Source organism: Prunus mume, linkage group LG2 (genome assembly GCF_029339155.1).
Source record: "Prunus mume cultivar Tortuosa linkage group LG2, ASM2933915v1, whole genome shotgun sequence".
Lineage (NCBI taxonomy): Eukaryota > Viridiplantae > Streptophyta > Magnoliopsida > Rosales > Rosaceae > Prunus > Prunus mume.
In genome coordinates this window covers 7,253,638-7,268,479 of record NC_142699.1, presented here as the reverse complement: position 1 = coordinate 7,268,479, position 14,842 = coordinate 7,253,638, and the positions used below count along the sequence as shown (strand labels likewise).

The following is a 14,842-nucleotide window of genomic DNA, read 5'->3' as shown; positions in this document are numbered from 1 at the left end:
GTTAGTGGAGTTGGTGTGATTTAGGATGATGCATGCGACACAATATGACAAATGGTGTCACAATCATTTCATTATCATGATGATGATGACCCTAGATTTAGAAATCTAAAATCAAATTATTGTTTGCAACTTACAACATTAACCACTAACGATCAGAAAATGCTCTACTGGATCCTTTTTACATGATGAAAAAGGGACAAATCTTACCCTGTACTAGCCCTCCTAAACCCTAAGACCAAAATTTAAAGAGCACAACCTAAAAGCATTTTATGGATTTCATGCTTTGTGCCCATTGAAAACAACCAGAGTCGTATATTTGCATTAACAGCAGCTCGTGGGTTTTACTAAAACCACCCATCAGTGATCTCATCTCACACATGCTCATTGAGATACCTTTCAGCTATGGTGGCATGAGTGGCTGCCCCAATTGGCAAAACGTCTTCATCAATGAAAAAGTAGGGTGAGTGGCCTGTGTGTGTGGACCCCAATGTCTCATTCCTTATCCCTATATAGAAGAAGCCAGCGGGGATGACCTCTGAGTAGAAGGAGAAGTCCTCAGCACCCATCATGGGTGGAACCACCCTGAAGTTGGCTGGACCCAGCAAACCCATGGCCACCTTCCTCACGTGCTCATGCATCTTGTCATCGTTCACGGTCGGGGGATATATGGTGCTCTGGTTTTTAAAGAAGTCCACTGTTGCTGAGCATCTGTAAACGCTTGCCTGCTCCACAATCACCTGTTTGTGATCATCCAGATTAATTGTCAGTTTAATGGTCCAAGATTTGTTAGTTAAGATTTGTAAGTTTATTTGTGGCTTTTGCGCGAGTCGGGACTTAGAACAGATAGCTGAGAGAATGTGTTTGATGACAAACCTCTTCAATTCTTTGAAGAAGTCGGTAGAAGCTTGTGTTGGAGAAAGCCCTGAGAGTGCCACCAAGTACCACAGTGTTGGGTATCATGCCAAGATCATCACCTCCATTGAATGCAGTAACAGACACAACCTGAGTGGTCAAAAGATGAGTACAAATGGGCAACATGTATGGGGAGAGAGAGAGAGAGAGAGAGAGAGAGAGAGAGATCAAATGGCATAATGTACCTGCGAGTCCAAAGGGTTGGATTCGCGGGACACAATGCCCTGCAAGCTGATGACGGCCGCGGCGGCTGCTAAAACAGGTTCAACAGAGGAGTGTGGGTTTCCAGCGCGGCCGGTGATAACAGCTTTGAAGAAGCCACAGCCAGCTAGCAAAGCACCTGACCGTGACCCAATGATGCCTGTAGGGTGCTCATGGGATACATGAGCTGCAAATATGGCCTCCACGTCCTCCAAAGCTCCATCTCCAATCATTCGCTTTGCACCATTACCAGCTTCCTCTGCTGGCTGAAATATCAATACTACTGTTCCCTGTGAGTGCAAACGAGCAATTTTATCAAGGAGTGTGCAAGTATATTTGTGGTCCTATAATCCTATACCTAATTAACAATACTTTTCTCCATGAAGCAATTTGTTTGGATACAAGTTTAGTCCAACAATTTGACCCATCAGCCAGCCATCGGTTTAAGCATTATCATTAACTAGATCCACGACCAGCAACAACAGAGAACAGACAGGAACAAGGATTATTATATTCTTATTCCATTTCATAACGTTAATTTAAGATTCTTCACTGAGACCGGCACACCCTAATTGATCCACGTGCTTCAGCCACACTCCAAGACAAAAACAAAAGGTTTAATATTCTATCCGTGGCCTCCATCCCTCTACTGCTCCTCTTTACTTTCCCACCTCTCCTCCCAGACCTTCATACAACCATTTTTGATTAATTATGCGTCATAATTAAGGGTCGCTTAATGAGAAATTAACAAGTTGCCGTTCAATAATTAATTAGCCTAGTGTTTCCGTATTTTTTCTACTTCTAGAATTCACCTGGACTTGGTGGTTGTGTGCACATGTTAAGCCATGATATGCATAGAAGAAATCTCTGTCCATAATGTCAAAGTTCAAACATCACATGACAAGGATGATATGTGTGACAATGTTCTACCCAAAATATCGAAGTAAAAACTACTTTAATGACACACCAACTCAACAAGGAATCTTAAAACTATCTGCCTGCTCCTTTGCAAATCAATGCTATCCATACAATACGGACTTGTGACATGTACTCTTTCAAAAAAAGGTTTTTGACCCTTGAGAATCCGACATGAGTAAAAAGGAAAAAGAAAGAAGAAAGAAGATTATAATGATTTCATCATGGACTGCAATTAGAGCACCTTTCAACTACCCAAAGGACAACTGATAACAAACAAACACAGGATCTCAGGTGCAAGGAGAACTACTCTTAATCGCTTGAGTTATAAACCTATAAAATAATGTCATTAAGTGAAAGTTTAACGACAAAAAATTAAGAGAACAGAAAATACCCTTAATGAGAGAGGAAATATAATAATCAGTGGAAGAGAAATATGCTTGTAATTTATTTTTTCTTCTCCCGTTATGTAAGAAAAAATAAATGGAGGCAAAGACATAAGGAGTTTCAATTCAAAGATCAGCACATGTGAAGAATGATGAAGGAAATGACAAAACCATGGAGCTCAAAGGAGGCATCGGGAATCGTGTTCATGACCACAGTTTTTAATGCAACCCTACCCCTTTGCAAGCCTAGCCATAACTCAAAGTAAAGGAAAAAGACAAAAATCTGCCACATTTGGCCAAAAGTTTCGCCAAATAAAGAGGCTTTTAAATAAATAAAAGTTTTAAATTTAAATAAATAAATAAAAGGCATCTAGTTTTTTTTTGGACGAAGGTATCTATCTTTAACGTGGCTGCCATTTGTTCCTCGGTATGTTGCACACACATGCATAAAATTAAAATAATTTCAACTTCAATTAAGCAAGAAATTAGACTAATTAGTGAAAGAAATTATTGGTTGGAAACTAACTTACCTTCAGAAGATGCTCACGGCTCTTCAAGATCTTGGCAGCACCAATGAGCATTGTCACATGCGCATCGTGCCCACAAGCATGCATTTTGCCGGCTACTTTGCTCTTGTGCTCCCATTCCACAGCTTCCTACAATTTGTTTATTAATACTCCCCATATTAGAACAAATTTTGCCAATTTTCTTCTCAATGTCTTAGGTTGAGACAGTTTTATTTTAATGAGACGCACAAAAATTGACATTCATTACTCGCGGAAACGTGATTAATCTCTTTTTAACTCCATATTTTCTCTCTCTATCTCTAAATCACGTACTTTCTAACATTTACGTACTTCAAAGAATCCAGAATCTAATGATCTGTCAAGTACAAGTCAAGTACATATATCTTGTTTCTAGAATGCATACCAACTAAAAAATGTACACGATACATTCATTAGACCTCGTAAATTTTATTTTCTGTGTCAGTATTAAAAAAGGGCAAAAAAAAAGTTAAACATTCTAGGTTTGTTCTTTGTCAAAAAACTTTAGGTTAATTTCACCATTAACATCTCAAATGAATCAAATGAATGCTTCTTTCCCAGATTCTAGAAATTCTAATGCAAATCTATTGCCTTCATAACCAATCTAAGAGAATACCGTCTCAAATTCCTTCCCAAAAACTGAAAAATAGAAAGGTTTTTTCAATATAAAATTTTTTTCTAAAAGAAAAAAGAAGAGAGAGAGAGAAAGAGAACAGTTCATGCGTCATGTACACTGCAGACACCTGTACTCAACTTAAAGTCTAAGCAAAAAATACCTGAATAGGAAGAGCATCCATGTCAGCTCTGACGGCGACGAAAGGCGGACCTCCGGTTCCGATCCAAGCCCGAATTCCGGTCTTGGCCAAAGGAAACCGGTATCCGATGTCCAACCGGTCCAGCTCCTCCCGAACCAACCGGCTCGTCTCGAACTCCTCGAACGCCAGCTCCGGATGCTCGTGGATCCTCCGCCGGATCATCTTCAGCCACTCCACGTTCTCCGGCCGCTTCGCGAAGCTCAGCACCTCTTCCGAGCAGGCCTCCGTCCAAACCTCGCAGCTCCGGTGAGATGAGGCCGTCGGGGAGGTCAGGGCGTGGAGGCTCCGGTTCTTGTTGGCTTCGGTGGTTGGCTTGCAGCTGAGACAACAGTCTTCCACGTCGAAGAACGGGTGGGCGTGATCACACGGCGTCGTTTCAGCTTGTGAAATTAAAGAACCGAGGAGGAACAGGGAGATTATTAATATTGAATTTGTGGGAATTAATTTTGTTAAGAATTGATTAAGTTTCATTTTGAGCGAAGGAGAGATAAGGGTTTGGGGATGGGATTATGGAAAATGTGTGAGAGAGAGAGAGAGAGAAAAATGAGGGGAGTTGAAGTTATGGGAGTGCCAGAGGAGGGAGGTATTTGAGCACGTGGGGATAAAGAGGGCCTCGGCGACTGAGGGAGGGAGGGAGGGAGGGAATTTAAGCACGTGGATACAGAATATGATTATTTAATTAATTTATTAATTTATTTATTGAACGAAGGAGCTGGGAAAAGGAGCACTCGGGACTCATGAGTGATGGCGTCGAAATTCCAACGCCAAGTTGTGGGCTCCACCCCTCTTCTCCTTTTTCTGCAGTGAAGACTTTCCGCATCAAAATGTCTTATTACCGCTCTTTCCTTCTTTTCTATCCTCAACAGAAGTTACCTTCTTTGTTCGTTTTTTTTTCCCCATGAAAAAAGGATTATTTATTTATTTATATATATAACCTAGTCACTTCATCATGGCCATAAAGTACCCATCAATAGTAGATTTACTGTGACCAAGCAACAATATCTCAAAATGTAGCTAGCAAGATGATACACATTCAAAGTTAATTCAGATCCATGATAAAGACAATAGATATGTCAAAGGAAGATCATATCGACATAGATCAACCAAAAGTCAAAGAATATTGAAAATCCGGAGAACCCCGGATATAAAGCGCTTTCTCTCTCTATTAGGATTTGTTTTAGTGTCCATTTATGTCTCATCTGCTTTTTTTTGGGGAGTTGTTTTTAAAATTACCTCTCTTTCAAATTATATAAGTTTTTCTTCTATTTCATATGACATTTCAGAAAAACAAAATGTTAAGGGCATGCATCCTTTATTTGATTTTGTATAGTTGGATTGTCAACGTCAACTTGTCGCATTCCTATATCAATGAAAAACAAATGTGGAGTTCGAGGAAAAAAGAATTTGTAATAAATTAACATGAAGATCTGAAGGTTTTTTTCATTGGTGTCCAATAGAAAAATATATATATATATTATTTTTTTCTTTTTCATTTGTTGTACAAATTTTGTTATCTTCCTTTGCAGAGTCGTGTAGTTTGATGTTCCGGTTGGTTTTATGTGGCAAATGTGTCTTCGCAGTTCGCACTCTGTGGGGTGTGGTTGGAAGAACACCTTATTGTCTACTTTTGGCCATTGTGAGTGGTCCTTTGTAGCTAAAATTCATCAATGCAATTTCTTTTTTTCCTTACTTTTTTTTAATACAATAAAAATATATATATATGATGATGAATCAAACACACAAACATGACACACATCAAATAAAAAATTTAATTCTTTTCTTAATCTCATATTAACGGTAACAAACACGGAGTTTAGGCAGAAGTACTAATTAAACAAATAAACGTAGGTTACCCCACTTATTCCACATTAGATATTTATAAAATGTGTGACATTTTCTACTCTCTTGTGAGAATATAAGACAACCTCTTTAATCACGTAAATCGCATGAAATTATAAATGTTTGAAATTTGATCATCGCTTACTTTCTCATTTAATCAAAAGTTTCTGAAACCAAATCCCAAAATAACACAAGTGCAAGATCGCTTGTCACTCGGAGTGAGGCCCCCACGATCACTATACTTCAACTTACATGGAGTTTAATTACAAGGACAAGTAAAATGTCCCATCAAAGTAAAAATTAAGGACATATGTTTGTTTGGACTAGAAGGCTAGTGGCTAGCTATAGGATAAATTAATCCAAATGACTCGTTGAGATTATATAAATCAAACTCATTCTTACTAAATGCGAAGTTCTTGTACGTAGTAGACACTTTTAATCGATCGAGAATTCAAACTTGATACCTATTTCAATATTAAGAAATAATGAACCATTAATTAACCTGGTGCTAATTGGGAGCAGGCTACTGTGGCTGTGGGAGAAAAACAAAAGGGAGGACCATGTGGATATTACCTTCTCTCTTTTTTGGGGGGTGATGGTCCACTTGAATTATAATCTGACCGTCACTGACTGATAATCTGGCATGTCCGTGGTTATTTAATGCTATATATAGTAAGAAACAGTTTTCTTTTATTTATAGCAATCTGTCAAGGGCTCATCAAACCCATATTTGTCTTGTTTTGCTCCACGACGTGATACTTTTTGAAAAATATATAAAGGGTGAATTTCACTTTACTATTAGCAAGTTTCTCAAAATTCTGACTTTAATATCCAAATTTTTTTCTTTTCACTTTGATTCCCAACGTTTGCTTTTATTATCAATTTCATACCTCCGTCTATGTTACTGTCAGAATCCCAGTTAAACGTTGACGTGTCCTTGTTGTGCCTCACCACTCATCATCAATGTGTCCTTGTTGCTGTGGTATATCTGACACATTAATTATTCTTAAAATTATAAATCTTAAAAACAATTAAAAGTAAATAGTAATAAATAAATAAAAACTCTATCCATCTTTCTCTCTCTTTGCCAATCTCTCTCTTAGAATTATCCATAAAATAAATAAAACAAATGCAGAAGGAACAAAAATCAATGGATGGAAAGAGAGAGAGAAGAAAGAAACTGAGCTTCAGAGAAAAAAAAAAAGGTAAATTTTTGTTTGGATAATTCAAGGAGAGAAAATAGATATATATTTTTTATGAGATTTTTATAGAAATGTCATCTGAATTTATACATCAGTTTTAATTTTTTATCTTAAAGAAAAATTTAAGAGAAATGCCACCTTAATTTTTCCAAATCCATGATTTGTTATTTGACTTTAACATCATCCAATTTTTCATTAATTTTAAATGGTATTTCAAATTTCCATTTTCTAGAGAATTTTAAAAATTAAAAATTAAAAAATTGTATTTTAAAAAAATATAACCTTCCCCTATCCCATGCTCGGCACCGGCGGCTCCGACTAGCCTTGTCCATCTTGAAATCCATTCCCCTTCCCTCTATCCCATTCCCCTTCTCTCTCTACCATGGAACACCTACCCTCCTCCACACACAAATTCCCTTAGCCCTCCCAAACCGAGTCCACCTTTTTCTTTTTCTTTTTGGTATTTTTCCATTTGCATATTGAAAATTTGTGGACGGAGAGAGACAGAGACAGAGAGACAGAGAGAGAGAGAGAGAGAGAGAGAGAAGTTGGGGGAGGGTGGTCCTATGCAATGTGTTTTGGGGCGGGTCGGGGAGAAAGGGAGGGAGAGACAGAGAAGTTGGGGGAGGGTGGTCCTATGCAATGTGTTTTGGGGGCAGGTCAGGGAGAAAGGGAGAGAAAGGTCTCTTTTTTCTCTCTTTTTTTCCTTGAAAATGGAAAGACTAAAATACTCTTAAAATGGATGGAAAATTAGATGGTGTTAAAGTCAGATGAAAAATAATGGATTTTGAAAAATTAAGGTGACATTTCTCTTAAATTTTTCATTAAGGTGACAAATTGAAATTGAGGTATAAGTTCATGTGATATTTCTACAAAAAGCCATTTTTTTATTAATTACTTTTGGATGGACAATTTACCTTGTCAGTTTTTTCGTGGGAGTTTATATAGTGTGGGACCCATTTGAGACACTTTGGTGATGAGTGGTGGGCCATAGTAAGGACATGTCCACATTTAACGGAGATCCTAACGGCAACATGGACAAAGGTAAGAAATTGATAGTAAAAGTAAACATTGGGAATGAGAGTGAGAGAAAAAAACTTCGGGTATCAAAGTCAGAATTTTGGGAAACATACGGGTAGTAAAGTGAAATTTACCCTAAAATAAAAGTTGTGCTAGAATGAGTCGAGTAGCGTGACGTTGTGTTAGAATCAATCGTGCACGTACTACTTTTATTTTTATTTTATTTCGGATAAATTTTCACCATTTTTAATATCGAATGAAAGATTTAGGGGTAAGCTTTAGATAAGCGCAACTTTTAATTTATAAAATCTTCAAGTAAATTTCATATACTTACATTCATTCACAAATCATACGTATCAGCTAAACTCGAGCATTTTTTAAGGGAACTGATTTTCCCACTCCCATTTTCTCTACTTGCACTCCTTTTTATTTGCTAATACCTTTTAATCAACTTTTTTGTTTCTCTTTCCTATTCTACCCCTATCTTGAATTAAGGTTAACTAAAATTAAGAAAAGTTAACAAAAATTAATTAAAAAGAAAAGAAAAGAAGTCACAACCTTTTTTCTACTTAATCGTGTCCTTCCACTTCTCCTGCCTAGAGCTACTTTTAGAGAAATTCATGGAATATAACAATCATTCTCCTTCCCAAAGCAAATACTCTTTAATTATTGGTGAAAGGTTAGCTATGATGAAGACCAAACATTAGAGTCTGAGTTACAGAGGATTTTAGACATTCGTGTTGGTCATATAATTTGGTTTGAATGCATAACACGCAGGGTCTCCATAATCCTGCTGTTGAAAAGTGAAAGGGGGTCTTGTTGGTTTTGGGGTTTAGATGCTACTGGATGTTCCAAGGACTATTTGCTATTGGAAAGGAGGGTTCCAACAACAAATAAAATTTGTTTTCTGTTTCTTTGTGAAGGCCTGACCTCTTCACTGTAACCGGACCCAAAAGCCTCCCTTGAGATAGCTTGAACCCGCAACCCAACAAAATGAGAACTTTGACTGATTTTGAGAAATCCACTTCAATTATTTGGTTTTCTGATTAAAGTAGGGTTATTAACAACTAGGTGCATCTCCGGGATGAACGCAGAGATTGCAAGGGCTTCCATGGAAGACGCAAAGTAAAGAGAAAGAGAGTGAATTTAGCATTTGTCTGGGTGTAGTGCACTCTACAGAGACAAAATTGAGTGCGCGATTTTGGGTTTAGAGATGGCGATTGTTTAGGTTCTCTTACGCTGTGTGCCCCTAAAATATGTACTTTTGTCTGTTTTTGGTAGTGGCATGCAATTCAGGTAAGTTTGGGCAGCGCCGTCAACCCAAGGTGATAATTTAGATCCTAAAACTAGACCTAATAACACGATAAAGGAGAAAAGACGTTGTAACTTCTTTTCTTTTCTTTTTTGTTTATATTTTATTTTATGTTAATTTTTCTTAATTTTAGTTATCAAAATCTTAATTTAAGAGTAGAATAGGAAAGAGAAATAACAAAAAAGAACTAAGTTTATTTAAAAATATTAAAAAATAAAAGAGAATGAAAGTAGAGAAAATAGGAATGGAAAAATCAGGTCTATTTTTTAATTGCACAAAATTTGAACTTAGAACATTAACTTTACAGTTTAACTGCCCACCTTTATATCATTAAACTACTCATTCAAGTTAAATAAAGAATCAATTACGCATAACACGCCAGAAGAATGCGGCCCTCCTTCCAGAAGAGACAAATGTCTTGAATGAATAAAAGTTAAGCTAATAAGATGACCCTGATGGATGATGTGCTTTAAGATGATTAATTTTGCTCTAACACTGTTTATAATTATATTATTTTTTTATATTCCCGAGATATTGCGGAGTTTGACTTTTCTCTATCTTTTATTGTTCTTATGATTTTTTTTATTTACTTTTTTTTGTGAGATATTTCGGGGCTCCACATTTAGTATTATTATCGTTTGTTTTGTAAAATCATGATGAATAGCTTTGTACATGAACCTGTTTAGAAAAAAAAGCTTTAGCCGCCCACTATTGAAGAGTACTCATTGAGTCACCCAGGTAATCACAAAACATGGGTACGTTCTAATATTGTGCGAGGGGTTATATCTTGCTTTATTTTGAAAAAAGAAAATGAGTTTATTATCTGACATTTCCATTCTACATTTGAATATTGTGCTCATCATTCTCGTCACGTCACGACCATCGGATTTGAAAAGAGTTGTAATATGAGTATTTTATTGTCACACCAAAAAGTCAGGGCAAGATGCGAAGTGAAAAGTAGTCTCGTATTAGAAAGTTAAGAGAGGAAATGAATTGAAGAGTTGTTCCACATCATAAAATAAAGAGATAATATTGAATAAAGAGTTGTCTCACAGCGGAAACTTAAGAGACCTCACATGTTGCGCTCGTATGCTTGAATTAATGGATTCGATGGTTCCTAAAATGAATTGAAATCTTCAACCAAAAGGAAAAGAAAAGAAAAGAAAAGAAACTATTGACATCGATGGACCATGTACATATGTAGTTGCACAGCATGTAGTCAACACATGAATAAGGACGGCGGCTGTTCCTCTCTGAATTATTGCATGATTATTTAAAGTGGTGGTGTCTGTGTTTAGATAAAGGCATGGGAAAAGAACTTGTAGCGACAGTTACTTGATAGGACTTGAGAAAGCTAACCAACAATAGCAGCGCCGCGCATTTGATGGCACACGCCAAACAAATCAAATTGAAGACCACAAAATATCGCATACGAGAATTGGGTTTGAAAACACGATCGACTTAATTCGGATACCAAGTTGCAATTTGATTTTGCTTCTTCCTCTCTTCTCTGCCTCATCCCTTTCACAACTTTGCATGGTTGGCTTGAAAGTGATTGAAGCCCTCCTTCCGGCCATTTGTTTTGGCATGGAAATTAGTTCCGTGTACAATTCAAGTGCATATACATATATATATACAAGCCGTGATCTGATACATATATTTAAATTTTTTAGGTTGATTGTATCAATAGTGTTATTAATTTACTTATATGTTAATATACGTATATTTTATTAGTATTATATTTTAAAGTGTAAAATTATTCATCTATGTTCTTATACGTGAATTAATAATACTACGTGACAGTAGTACATTCACACTTGAACTTAAAAGTTACCCTTTTGAACACATCAAAACTAGTTATATGAAAGAGCCCTACCTACCTTTTTTGTGTGGAGCACCTTTACTATTGAGATGGATAATCATATACTAAACTCACATACACTATACGAATGCTAGGAGGACTCAAACTCAAAACTTTGCACGAGGAAGCAATTACTCTACGAATGCTACCTACCTAACATCTTTAAGAACACAAATGTGACGAATTTTCTTCGCTGAAGGAGGGTAAGGCCAAGAGCTCCTCTTAACTGAATAGACATTCTAGCACAAGATTTACGTTACAATAAGAGTCATTGTCAGAAGTTGTTTTCATATAAACATCCATAGCGTGGTTGATAAAGAATAAACAAAAGTGGTTTTTGAAGTTACAAAATGACTTAAGGCTCGTTTGTGACTGCTTCTCTAAGAAGCACTTCTGCTCATAAACACTTCTAACATAAGCATTTTTATTATAAAGTTGTTGAAAATTTCATAAAAAATCGAAGTGCTTCTTGAAAAAGCAGTTGGGAGCAGATGTTTGTTTTTTTTCTTCAGAAAACGCTTATATGGCCCAAAAACACTTCTAAACTTTTCTACCAAACACTATCAAAAATACTTTCGGTTGTCAAAAAGCGCTTTTACCCTTTCCAGAAGCGCTCCTAAACGAGCCCTTACTTCCTAGAGAAACACGCATACAAATAGGTTTCCTTATACAAGAAATATTTGAATTTTCAACATGCAACAAAAAAGAGGTGTCGGGTAATCCATATGTAATTAAGAACAATTTTTAAAGAGAAGAATAATTATGTTAACGAAGTTAAGGAGAAAAAAACAAACCTCTAATCACAACCCAATTGATGATAGATGAATACTAGCAACATTCTCTCTAACATTCTCCTTTGGACCTTCTTTCCCTTTTTTCCTTGACATGTGTTATTTTTTTACACTTAAAACAATGTCATTAATATATATTACACAATCTAACTTTTGCTTTCTAAATTTACCCTTATTAAATGTATTCAATTTATCCAAAAAAAATTCACAAGTTTCTTACCATCATATTAATTTTTTTCTAACGTCAATTATTTTTTTAATATAAAAATATATGCTTTTAAGAGGAAATGTCCCTTTTTGTAATTTATAATTTATAACACAAAGGGTTTATATAGGAAAAAAGAAGAAGAAGTCCTTTGTGTTAAAAAAAAAGGGATATTTCCTCTTCTTTTTTTTTTTTTTTTAAATTTTTTATAAACAGACATTTTCTTTAAAAAAAACAATTGACATTTAAAAATAATAATAATAGGATTGTAAGAAAGTTGTGAATTTTTATGTGGATAAATTGAATACATTTAATAATGATAAACTTGTAAAGCAAAAGTTAACTTGTATAATATATTAATGACATTATTTTAAGTGTAAGGAGAATGACACGTATCAAGCAAAAAAGGGAGAATGTTGCTAGCATTCCCCTTGTTGATATATCAATAGACACGGAATATTTCTCGTAGGTCCATAACACGGAATATTACTCTTAAATTTATGATATATCAGTTTTTTTAAGACCCAAATTAATAAAATTAGGTGACCATGTGAACGTTGCACTAAAAACTCACTTTTCATATGTATAAGAGCTTCAACTACGTGTGGAAAATGTGTGTTGCAGACATTTTTCATTTCTGGAAACGATGTAACGAGGATCCTTGTCACACAGTTCATGCTGTCACCACCTTATTTGTCACCGACTTCGAGATTTCGTTTTCATGCTCATTTTCTAGCATATGGTTAATAATGTTCATCATCCCTTCTTCCACGCAACAAATATTCAAACGAATCTGGAGGTGAAAGGCCTAATAATGGCTAGTGGCCCTAGCAAGCTAGCACATTTCAAAAACGTGTGATAAATTTTCTTCTGCTAAGGTCACGTCATGCTAAAGCACCTCTCTGACATTGGGAGACAACCGTACAAAGAAAAGAGCCTAATACAACGGATGCATATCTCTACCCCTTTATACACGACACATTAGTTATCGGTCGATTTTAGGAGAAAAATTAGGCTGTATATCTCTCTCTCCTCTTCTTTCTCCTCCTCCTCACTCCTACGTGTGAAGAGCAAAAGACAAAAAAAGAAGTCTACATTCCCTTACATACAAAATTCTTCGTTCAAAGTCTTGAGCAAAAATAAAAAATGAGGTCTATGTACTCGCTACTCATGCATAAAGAATATTTTTATTTTTCTACATAAGAAAAACTTTTTTTTTTTCTCAAATTTTTAAAGAACATGAAAAAATATTTGAAAAAACTTATGCTTGTTTGATAACTATTTCAATTTTAGTTTTTAGTGTTCATTTTTGTGTTAGTAATTGGATTAAAGGTTTTTATGTTAATTTGGGTGTTGGGTCAGTGATTGAGGCTGAGTTATGGGGAATTTTTTGGAGGCTCCATTTAGCTTGGGAAGCTGGGTTTCGAAGCGTGGAGGTTGAATGTGACTCTAAGTTTGTTGTGGTTCTGTTACAAAATCCTCCTAGTCATACTCATCCTCTTTTTAGCATTATCAATTGCTGCTATTTGCTGATTCAAAAGGAGTTGTGCTGTTCTGTCAAGCACATTTTTTGGGAGCATAATTTTGTTGCTGATTCTTTGGCTTCTATGAGCCATGATCTTCCCTTGGGTTTGCATATTTTGGATTCAGGGCCTGGTGTGGTTGTGGAGCTTCTTGCTGTTGATGCCAGAAGCTTGGCTCGTCCAAGGATGATTGTTGTGTAGTTCTTTTTGTGTTGTTTGGGCTTCGGCCCCCTATTTTACCAAAAAAAGAGAGGGAGAATTGAAGTGAGGACAAGAGTAAAGATGAAATTGAGAGGGAACATGAGAGAGGAGGATGAGAGGGAGGAGTAATAAAAGTGAAAACTAAAACTAAAAACTAAAATCTATTTGAAATTGTTTTCACTTTCAAGTTCTTGTTTTCACTTTTGTTACTTCTCCCTCCCACTCTCTCTTTCAATCCTATTTTCATTATCATTTTCCTCTATACTCTAGCACAAAAAATGAAAAAATAAATAAAATGAAATAGTTATCAAACGGGCTCTCAGTCACTAATAAGACAACCATTATTGGGCCTCAAAGCTTAAAGCTCCAGTTCATTACTACTTAAGGGCAAAATACAAGACTGAACTTGGTGACCATAAAAAAGGGTCCACTGTTTAATGTCTAATGCTCGGAGAATATTTATGTAAGTGACAGTGTTATCTAATGGGAAAAAAAAAAGGGGTCGCCTCGATGAGGAGCTCGGGTTGGTCGCACCTTGTGCCCTTGCTCATGGCAGGCCCTATATAATACTAAATTTGGAGTGCAAGATAAATAGTGGTTCCGATGAAGAAGTTGTGTACTAGGTGTTTGTGATAATAACAGTCTTGGAAGTTAGGTGCACGTAGAATTCCTCCAGAGTCATTTTCAACGTGCATCACATCACAGCAACGCATTGGGTCAGTTGGCACAAAATTCTTAAGGCCTAAAGAAAACTTAGACGGACTTTGCTTGTCAAGTTCGTATGGGTTTTACTTGAGCTTTGTATCAACCCAAGTACATAAGCACCCACTTTCTCTAAAGCTGACCCAGAAATTGGGGAAGCAAGTGGAACGGTGTTTGTGACTTCCAAGAAGAATCATGTGTTCAATGCAACTTCTTGCATTTGGGGTGGGGAGGGAGTTGAATGGTTGGTTAGTGAAAAACGTGTGTGTTTGAGTACGCGTGTCATTCTTGCTAATAACAATTTAGTAATTAGTATAGTGACACTCAATTTTCAGTTCATCATAAAAAAAATCTAAGCTTTTTAGCTAATAAATTATAATTCTTGGATTAAAAAAAGGAAAAATGCTATATT

General features: G+C 36.1%; 1 protein-coding gene across 1 annotated transcript; it reads right to left on the bottom strand.

The window, feature by feature from the left end:
* Positions 1-45: 45 nt before the first annotated feature.
* Positions 46-4,372, bottom strand: ILL6 (IAA-amino acid hydrolase ILR1-like 6). The gene is made up of 5 exons (XM_008221404.2): positions 3,736-4,372; positions 2,945-3,070; positions 1,098-1,403; positions 874-1,002; positions 46-737 (listed from the first exon to the last, which is right to left on the bottom strand). The coding sequence occupies exons 1-5, from the start codon at positions 4,243-4,245 to the stop codon at positions 372-374; spliced, it is 1,437 nt and encodes a 478-aa protein (XP_008219626.1). The 5' UTR covers positions 4,246-4,372; the 3' UTR covers positions 46-371.
* Between the last annotated feature and the right edge of the window lie 10,470 nt (positions 4,373-14,842).

Coding starts and splice junctions, on each gene's coding strand:
- ILL6 (XM_008221404.2), bottom strand. CDS start 4,245: ATGAAACTTAATCAATTCTTAACAAAATTAATTCCCACAAATTCAATA. Junction 1,003..1,097: donor CCAACCCTTTGGACTCGCAG/GTACATTATGCC, acceptor TTGACCACTCAG/GTTGTGTCTGTTACTGCATT. Junction 738..873: donor TTCTTCAAAGAATTGAAGAG/GTTTGTCATCAA, acceptor GATCACAAACAG/GTGATTGTGGAGCAGGCAAG.